The 10,271-nt window shown below is 36.2% G+C and overlaps 1 protein-coding gene across 1 annotated transcript; it reads right to left on the bottom strand.

Moving 5' to 3' along the window:
- Positions 1 to 531: 531 nt before the first annotated feature.
- Positions 532 to 10,068, bottom strand: PSAT1 (phosphoserine aminotransferase 1). The gene is made up of 9 exons (XM_075211024.1): positions 9,871 to 10,068; positions 8,104 to 8,164; positions 7,944 to 8,013; positions 6,065 to 6,270; positions 5,366 to 5,538; positions 4,679 to 4,848; positions 2,988 to 3,116; positions 2,295 to 2,432; positions 532 to 1,111 (listed from the first exon to the last, which is right to left on the bottom strand). Exons 1-9 carry the CDS (start codon positions 9,928 to 9,930, stop codon positions 1,009 to 1,011), a joined length of 1,110 nt encoding a protein of 369 aa, XP_075067125.1. The 5' UTR covers positions 9,931 to 10,068; the 3' UTR covers positions 532 to 1,008.
- Positions 10,069 to 10,271: the final 203 nt, after the last annotated feature.

The following is a 10,271-nucleotide window of genomic DNA, read 5'->3' as shown; positions in this document are numbered from 1 at the left end:
TCTGCCTTACAGCACTGGGGTCATGAGTTCAATTCTCGACTATGGTCTTATCTGTGAGGCGTTTGTATGTTCTCTCCGTGTTTGCGTGGGTTTCCTCCAGGTGCTCTGGTTTCCTCCCAACATACTGGTAGGTTAATTGGCTGCTAACAAATTGATACTAGTCTGTGTGTGTTTGTGTTAATCTATTTAGATTGTAAGCCCCAATGGGGCAGGGACTGATATGAGAGTTCTCTGTACAGCACTGCGGAATTAGTGGCGCTATATAAATAAATGGTGATGATGATGATGAATGAGCATGTCTAAGCCTGGAAAGAACTAAAGATATGACAAACACCAACATAAAATTACATCTAGCATATGCATTTTCCTGTGCTAGGCACGCAATGTTTTTGAAGCTACAGTTTTGGTAAGCATTTAATTGGGTCATATATTATGGTAATTCTATGCCAAGATGAAAATAATTGATCTCTTTAGACAGCTTTTTTCTATCTTATATTTCTACACGTATATAATACAAACACACAAATGGCATACACAGTAGAAGACATTTAATTTGTTCTTTTTGCATAAACAAAATATGCAGTTACAACAATTGTCTTGGGACAATATATTTTGACCTCTATTTACAGAGGAAGAAAAAAAAAAAGAAAAAAAAGAGAAGTTAGGAGTGGTCGGTTGCCATACAGAAAACCAGGGGAGTTTGTACTATTAATGACAGTATTAAGTAATAATATACCAACCTCAATATGTCCACATTGTGGTCACTCACATACATGAGGCACTCATGCTGTGCAAAATTCTTCTACAATATCATTTCACTGAAAGGATATTATTCAAACATAACTCATGAAGAGATTCAAAGGAATGTTATTTGTTTTGTACAAAAAGGGACTAGTGTACAAGTGACGATTTCTACACTATGAAAATAGCTTATCTGTCGAGTGCCATATTCTATACAATAGCGATATGAATATAAAGTTAGAATATAAGCGAGCGCAGATCAGTTCTTCACTGGTGAGATTCCTTGAAGTGCCTCATGAAATCTGCAAGTTTCTCAACATCATCCACTGTGACAGCATTGTACAGAGAAGCTCGAATTCCTCCCACAGATCTGAACAGTAAGTAAAACATGTAAAAATAAATTAATCCGATACTGTAAATTTTGCAGTAAGATCAACACTAACATCATGTCACATTTTTTACATACGTATTTTCTTACAAAAGACACTTGAAAAGGTATAAATATTTAAACCAAAGTTCATTTGCATCAAACCATTATCTCCTATAGAGTTTAAGCAGGGCTGTCTAACTAGCTAGTTTTGTATTATTACTAAAGTAAAGCGCAGTGGAGTTGTTGATACGATTTAAAAAAAATGTTAAAGTTTCAAAAGAAAATTATTTATATGTAAATGCTGTTTAATGAAAATAAAATGAACCTTCTAGTTAGTCCCACTTTTGTCCTCTGTTTCTGATTCGCTACTTGCTGTATTCTCTTATGGCTCTGGTCCATCCAATGATCACTGTATATGTATGCATACTTCTCCAAATGATATGCTGCATTCATTACATATACCACAATACATCGCTCAGGTACTGTACTGACAAACTAAGTTCTTATGCTGTGAGGGCACCAGCTCACCGTTATCAAGATGTACCCCTGGAATTTTATTATGTAGTTTAATGTTTACTTACTTATCACAATCTGGAGAGCTTTCTATAGGGGTACAGAAGTTGTTTTATTTTTTATTTTTTTATTAAATGTGTACATTAATACTTGGAGAACCTATAGAACCATAGCACTAAGTGATGTAGTCCTGACAGACAATCCCTCTCCCTTTGAAAATATTCCAGGCAATCATATAATGGATACACGTTATGGTAAAGTTTATATTGGTCGACATAAGAAAGATTGAGATTGTGTTAAAAGTTGTCAAAAAATGAACATCTGTAAAGAAATAGTAGTGTTAAATAAAATGTTTAATTAAAACAACATTTACACTTTACAAGTGAATTTAATTACAACTAAGAACATCACTATTTTTTTTTTATTCAATTAAGTAGGCACTGGGCGTTATCTGTATATTTGTATTTTTGCTAATCAGCATTAGTTTACCAAGAAGGTACAGATCACCTGCAATTAAACCTAATCCATATATGAACTAATGGAACTACAATTTGTTATGGAAGAAAATAATATGGGGCTGCTGAAAATACTAACCTTTGTTAAGAATGGGGAAAAAAAAAAACCCATTAAAAAAAAGTAAACAAATAGTTTAGCATATACAAATTTTTACCTGTGTCCTTTCAGAGACATCATGCCAATTGCTGAAGCTTTGTCAAGGAACTCTTTTTCTAGGGCGATGTCCCCTTTGATACTTCCAACACGGAAAGGAATATTCATTCTGCTCCTGCTCTTCTTCTCCACTGGACATCTGCAAGGAAAGAAATGCATCAAATATTTAAATACACTTCCCAATCTAGAGCTTCAGTATTGTAGTATTTTTATTTCTTCTAAGCGGCAAAGATTTTTAGATATCATCCACCACATGTATGTGTAAATGAGATTGATGTCTGGATTACATGCTTGCTGTGTATTGTGGTATTTGTGTGTGCTGCACATAAGCACGTTTCTTCACCAGTTGTTTGGTTGTATGCAGTATCTATGTATTTACTAAACTGGATTGTTTTACCACGAGTGGATTAAAGACATTATAAAGAAGAGGATGAACACTGTCACACCAATTGATAAACATTATGTAATTATATGTAAATTACACAAACAATTAAAATAAAATCTAATAGTCTGGAGCACGGGAATTCACCTCAAAAGTCTAGACAAGGAACACTGCAGTACAGGTATGGGGCCCCATACACATCACACTGCCTCACTCAGACAAATTACAACCATCTAAGGGAATTAAAAATAAGTTGCTCCATAGAATGTACAATAACCCCCATCAATAACGAACAGTAACACAAAGACTTACACAAATAATCCATTCGATTCATCAATAATATTATAAATCATTCCTGATTTGATGATGCTCAGCTCTTCCATAGATGCAGCTCCTCCGTTATTCTTAATCCATTCTAACACAAGTCCCATTATGTAGATGCTGAAAGACAATAAAAGTTTCTACTTTAACCGAACATTTCCACTCAGAGTGAAGCATACTAACCGCTTTCAATACTCTTCACTGTAATACATTGCAACAGAGACTAAAAGATGTAATACCAAATTGCAAAGAGGACAGAAATTAAAGAGTAACGTAAAAGAGAAAACACTACACATACATATAAACACCCATGCAGAGAAATGAAGAGGGACATTTTCTCTCATATAAAAATTTATATTATATATATATATATATATATATATATATATATATATATATATATATATATATATATATATATATATACATACATACACACACACACACACACACACACACGTTAACCCGTGCATGATACTCATGCATTCTAGTCAAATCAAGCTACTTAAGGTCTTAAAAAGGTTCTTGTCATGCATTTGGGCCTAGCCCAGGCCTCCTCAGGAGAAGAGCGTTACTTCCCGATGCAAGCGCCCTTTTTAATGTGTGTTCATGAGGTAAAATTACCTCACGAAAATGAGTTTGACCCCTCAACTCGTAAATTTAGCCTTTACTACCCCTCCCACGGGGGGAAGGGGGGGATGATGGAAGTTAACTGACTTCACTATTCTAATTTTTTTGTCAAATAATGTAAGTATACCAAATTTCAGGTCAATTGGATGAGCCCTTTCTGAGAAAATAGTTTTTTTCCCCACACACACTAACACACGCCGCTAGGTTTTTATAAAAATATATATATATATATATATATATATATATATATATATATATATATATATATAAAATCTCTTTTAGGACTGTAAGCAACAGCCAGCTGTGATTGCAATAATAGAGGTTACTACCAAACACAGGAAGAAATCGGTAATTGAGGGACACAAAAGCTGTAGTTTCTGAGTTAATCACGCAATGTATAAAAATGAGGAGCCTATTCTTGTGCCTGAAACTGGTTGATATCTGGGACCTATTTCATAATAGTGAGTTACTGTAAGATTATGCTGGAAGTAAATGACACCATATATATGTTAATTTGGTTTTTAGTTTCATTACATTAAAATAACTTTCCCCATAATTAACAATAAGCCTACAAAAGAAATTTCTCATGAGAGAATGGTGTGACAATCCTCTAGGTGCATGGACACTTTTCTGGTGGATCCCGGTGCTGAACACCATATAAGGACACTTTAGGATAGGGTTTCCTTTATATGGCAGTTACTTGAAACTGTTCTACTAAAATTTGGAACTACAAGCACCTTTACGGTTTCTTCTATCCAGCTCTCTCGGTGTCATACTTGTGCTCAATACAATCCACCTATTTGTGGGTTTGTGTGGCAATTGTGGGATGCAAAGTAAGGGCGTCGGTTGTGCACCATAGGAGCCCCCGCTCGGACACAACCACAGCCAGTATTTTGGGCACCCCCCTTACACCCTGGCCCCCTAGTATTAGCACTGGCCCTAGAGGGATGTAAGTTAGATAAGGAGCATGCAACGCAATTCAGAAATATATATAACCGGTCATAATAAAAATGAAGGCGATTTAACACAAATGTTAGTTATTCGAGACCTACCTGAAACACGGAGGAGTATTATATAAGGAGCCATTCCCTGCTTGGATTTTGTAGTCAAAGACTGTAGGGCATTCTTTCAGTGCAAAGCCCAATAAATCTTCTCGCACTATTACAACCGTGACACCAGCACAGCCAACGTTCTTTTGAGCACCAGCAAAAATAAGCCCAAACTGGAAAGCAAGAAAAAAAGAAAACATTGTGAAGATATTTTAGCTTTGGTCAAATAAATTAGAGCAAACATTTACATATGTACATATCCTTTAGTACGACAACTTATGTTATAGGAACACAGTTTTCTCAATAAACCTCATAATAAGCAGATTCATCTGCAAATCGAAACAAAAGAAAATGTAGGTGCTTATGGATACCCTACTTTCTGCAATATGACAATTATATATATTAGGTTATTACAGGAACTTTGTACCTTACTTAAATAATGTTGTTTATTACTAGAATCCAATTAAAAATGAACCATTTTTTATGGTATGCTTACGTGTGCATATCTGAATGTCAAAATTAGCAAAGGCCACTATTCCTAAATTTAAAAACGCTTCTTTTCCAACCATTCCCTGCAAGGAGCTTATCACAGGGTCTGCAAATATCAAGGACCGTTTACTTCTGTCAAATGTATTGTCTGTCATTCGTGTCTAACATTCTGTGGAGCAATGAATGGAAAAGTGTTCATACCTTGGAAATATTAACGGGTCTAGACAAGAAGTTTGAAGACATATCACAAACTAGCACTGATCCCTTCACATCAGGAATATACTGGAACTCCACGCCATGCACAGTTTCATTAGCACAGTAGTACACATAGGAGGCTTCTGGGTTAAGATTCCAGGTGCTTTGATCAGGAATTTCTAAATAGAAATCAGACACTTTATTAGGATCAATGCTTGTTGGCAACTTATTAGGCTGGCCATATACTTTATAATCCACCGTTTTAAAGAGTTGATAAAGAAAACTAAAAATAAATAAATAAAAATCCAATACATTGAAATGTAGATGGTCAAATTGACTAATGAACCAAATCCCCTATGGTGGAACATTTTTTTCCTAAAAAATTGGATTGAAAGATTGAAGTTTAATAAACTGTGCAGATCCAAGTATCCTACAACTGTCCTGCATTGCACATGTACTGCCAATGTCTTTCTTCTTTGTCAGATAAAAACTGTAAGGTTTGTCATGTAATCATCATTTTTTTGACAAACTGACAAATTAAAATTGATCAGATCAAAGATCAAGAGATCTGGTTGTAATTTAATTGTATGTTGAGGAGATAATACGGAAATGAATACTGATGTGTGTGTGACCAGCTTTAATCAACTGAAGTAGCATTCTCTAGTGAATTTGAAAAAAAAAAAAAAAAAAAGTTATTCTGTTTACCTGTATAACTTCCAAGCTTTGGATGGACAATATTTACTTTTCCATACTTTTCTGCCTCTTTGGCTGCTTTTGATGACCAAGCACCAGTAACCACGTAGTCTGCACATTTTGCTTCCTTTAAACCAATAAGGTTAAGGGGGACAGAGCTAAATTGTCCACATCCACCACCTTGGAGAAAAAGCACTTTATAATTTTCTGGAATGTCCCTGGTGAAATAAACATGTATATATTAAAAAAAAAAGATGACTTTATGTTGCCATTCCTAAATATTTTAGATAAATATTTTTTTTACTATGAGCTACAATTAGTATCCATTGTTCTCACCATGACCAGTTCTGACATTCTGTCTAGAGCCCAGCAGCTCATCTCCACTCCCCCTCCAACCATCTGATACAGCACATAATGTTTAAGAAGGATAGACCCCGGAATTTGCCCAGGGAGGGAAAAACACTGTGGAAATTAGACCCTAGATAAAAGTAGCCACTCCAGGGGGGGGAGGGGATATTCATTCTGGGACTGGAAGATGGAGGGCGACTGATTTTTAGAGTTGCTGTTCTCTACCAGTGAAATACATCGGCAGATCCACGGGTCGTCAAGTCCAGACAGCCAGGTGACTAACTCATTAAGTTAGTGGAGTAAGAGAAATAATGTGGTAAACCTGCCTGCCATTTATTTACTGTGTGTATATAATAATCTAGTTATTGTTTTTGTTACAATAAATGTACTGTTGTACTTTTCTAACTGCATTGCCTGAGTGACTAATAGGAACCTTAGAAGGTACTGGGTAGACTTCTCTGGCATAGGAAGGCACCCGTCGGTGGCCAGCCAGAGTGAAGTGGGTAGAATTGGGCAAGAAAACCGGGTATCTTCACATGAACATTGCAACTTTATTCTTGGCCTGCAGGCTTATATTTATTTTGTTATTAGTTAGTATATTTCAGGAGTGAATGGTACTAAAAAGTTTTAAACATACAATTGTATTGTACCATCACTACTTATAGTGGGTGTCAATAAATTAATAGTATCATGGTCCCATTCGTGTTTGGCAGAAACCTCTCTTCCCCTAGACTAGTACACTGGTGGGGGTTCCTCCCAGTGTTATGTAACTGTCCCCTGTACTTGTTCTCCATCAGGGATTCGCAATACAGTAGGAAGGGTTGGGTCTAACACACTGTAAAGACAGCCGGGTCCTGACTGGACAAGTACAACAGCCATCAAATCAGGATCTGTCTCTCATTATAGTTAGTGCATCAGATCCCTCATCTCTTCAGCCTCCTACCAACTGGTTTTTATCTTGAGTTTTTGAACGCTAGTAAAAAATGGTAAATAAACCACAATATGTTTCTTGCTAGTGTTTTGGGAATTATTGTAAGCAAAAGTTGTGTTTTGAAAAACATTAATAAAAAAAAAAATAAGAATTAAAGTTGCAAGCAACTATGGCAACACAAGAAACAATTGTTACTAGTGTCAGACCTGTTAACATTACTACTGTATTTAAAATGCCAAAGGATCTGAGTCCTTATGGTGTTTGTGAAGCTCTCCTACTGAAGTCCTAAGTACAAGTAAGCATGCGACTACAGCTACATCCTGCAAATGGTGAAGGTGCCATAGTAAAGCCCTGATCACTGTACTATTCTCCATAAAGGAGAAATGGATTTCAAACACCAAAAAAAAAAAAAAAAATGCAGAACAACCTTTAAAGTTAATTATCTGAAATAGTGAGGGAATTTGCTTTAAATTTGCTATATTTATTAGCTTTTGTGCACATTTCTAGGAGAGCAGTGACCTGTGCAATCTGCAGACATGGTTTCCAGAGATTGAATAAACTAAAAATTTCCAATGGAAAGCCGATAACCATAAGAGACTAATAATGACTTACAGCAATTCTCGCAAGCATATCTCTGTAGTGTTCAAAATCTTTGTGAAATCAGATGACCTGTGGCTCATTTCTAATAAAAGAGAAATACAAGTGGGCTATTAGTTTTAATTGTGTTCCAGTTGCTATAGCTGTTTATTTCACTTAGAAGCATGATACATACCAAGCACACTAATGCCAAGCCCTTTGTAGTCAACCAATTCTTTCTGTGCTTCCAGCAAAACCTACAATAAACAAAAATTATTCACAGAGAGTAAAATTATGTAGCATTTTACAAATTCATCTTGAAATTGATTGATATTTTGTATATTTTCTCACTGGGAGGGCAGTCAAGATAGTATGCACTGCCACAGTAACATATAATAGATTCTGACTGCAATGGTACACTCAAATGAGTTCCTAAAATGCCACTCAGCAATTTATTTATACAGCCTTGATATCACAAGAGATTGCATGGTACATGCAGAATGTAGATATTGTGTATTGTCAAGAAGATTAACTCTGTAACAGGAGGATTTGCTGCACCAACTAGCATTATGTCACATCAATCAATACTTTACAAAAATGTAGTGTGGAAAATATTTATTGTTCTGACAAAAATAAAGTTATAAAAGATGTTCATTTGTGTAAGGAAGATGTATATAGTTGAATCTGAGATCAGCTAGTGAAGATAAGTATCACGAGATTAATAACGAAGACCAAGAGCATTGTGAATTGGGTGGGTAATTTTCAGAGGTAGCCATACCCTCATTTTGTTCCTCCTCTGATTGGTCAGAGGGTAACTGCTGATGCAATTTGTCCCTGCATAGAGCCTCATCAGCAGAACAAGACATTATTGTATGGCCCAATTTCACCACATATTATAAGATGCATTCCTGGAAATATTTTGCTCTAGTCCATTCCTGTTTTTTTCTTGGAATTAATGCTGTATTTCCCTGCATATATCAGCTGCACCCTTACACCATCTGAATACTAAACATAATGCACAGTAACAGTTTATTCACAACATCAACTGTTTGTTTTGGTAAGGAGTTGCCAATAGAAAGAAAAAGCAGTGCATCCACCCTCCACTTTAATGCATGCATGACTCCTTTGCTTTCAACAAGCACATACATGGCTGAAATTTTTGTTCCATTACTAATTATGACCTAATTATTCACTAGCCAATTAGTATGCAACAATCAGTTTACAGAAGAACATTCATGCATGTCATCAGGTCACTATATCAGATTATTAGCCTATTAGATTTATTATAGCTGTATTTTGGAATACTTCCATTTACATGTTTACATAACTAATAACTGTGGACACAACAAAAAGAAATACATAGTTCTTTCTAAGCACAGCTCAATTACATTTCCAGCACATGTCAAACACATATTTCTCAGAAATTACACTGTGTCAGTGGATTATCTTTTTTTTTTTTACCTAGACACCAGGTGTCAGTGTGCCCTTTTTCTGGACTTTAAAAGAGGCAGTTCCCAATATAAAATATTGTACATCTGACAACCAAGGGACCACAGTAGCAGAGCTGTACTCAATATATCACAGCAATTTACTGGTGATCATCCTGAAGTTACAGAGCAGAACCACAAGCTTCATAAGAGCCCTTGTCATTATTTCACTATAGGCTGGTACATGTAACGGCAGCAAAAACGTTGCAATGTTTTCATCCGCAAGGAAAAAAAGAAAAGGTCAGTATATACCATATTGACAATACTATATAATACATATCATACCAATGCCTTTCAGACTGGGTTTATGGTTCTCTAATAAACTCTAAGCCCCTCGTCTTCGGTAACTGTTGATTATATGCCTTATTTTAGAGAGACGTTTGTATAGCATAAAAATATATAAAGTTATGTTTGCCAGTATTATATTTATGTATACAACTGTGATTGAAATATTTACTATGACTGACAGTACTTACAGAGGGTGGGAGCTTGGCTGGTCCAGCACCAAAATTGAGGACTTGCCTGACGATGTCCATGTCTGTAGAAGAGAAGGGTTTACAATCACTAATAAGGCTGATGGTTGATGGTAGACGTCTGCAGGACTCGAATGGCTCTGATGCAGATGTCTAAGCTTTAGCTCCCAGCCTCAGTAACTATCCGGCCGATGGGCCTCTTCTCATTGGTCGATTTCACATGGTGATTTCTGATGTTGGGCTTTGATTCGCCGAACGCTGAAGCCGCGGTTTAGGATTGGTGGGCGGTCCACGAGCTCGGCGCGTGATCGGTCTGTAAAGATGCAAGGCTGAAATGAGATTGCACCATCCAGCAACAAAGCTCCATGTGGGAGGGGCGGGGTAACTCTTCACCTGAAAGCAGG

The sequence above is a fragment of the Mixophyes fleayi genome, chromosome 1 (assembly GCF_038048845.1).
Source record: "Mixophyes fleayi isolate aMixFle1 chromosome 1, aMixFle1.hap1, whole genome shotgun sequence".
NCBI lineage: Eukaryota > Metazoa > Chordata > Amphibia > Anura > Limnodynastidae > Mixophyes > Mixophyes fleayi.
This window is presented reverse-complemented; position numbering and strand designations above follow the sequence as displayed.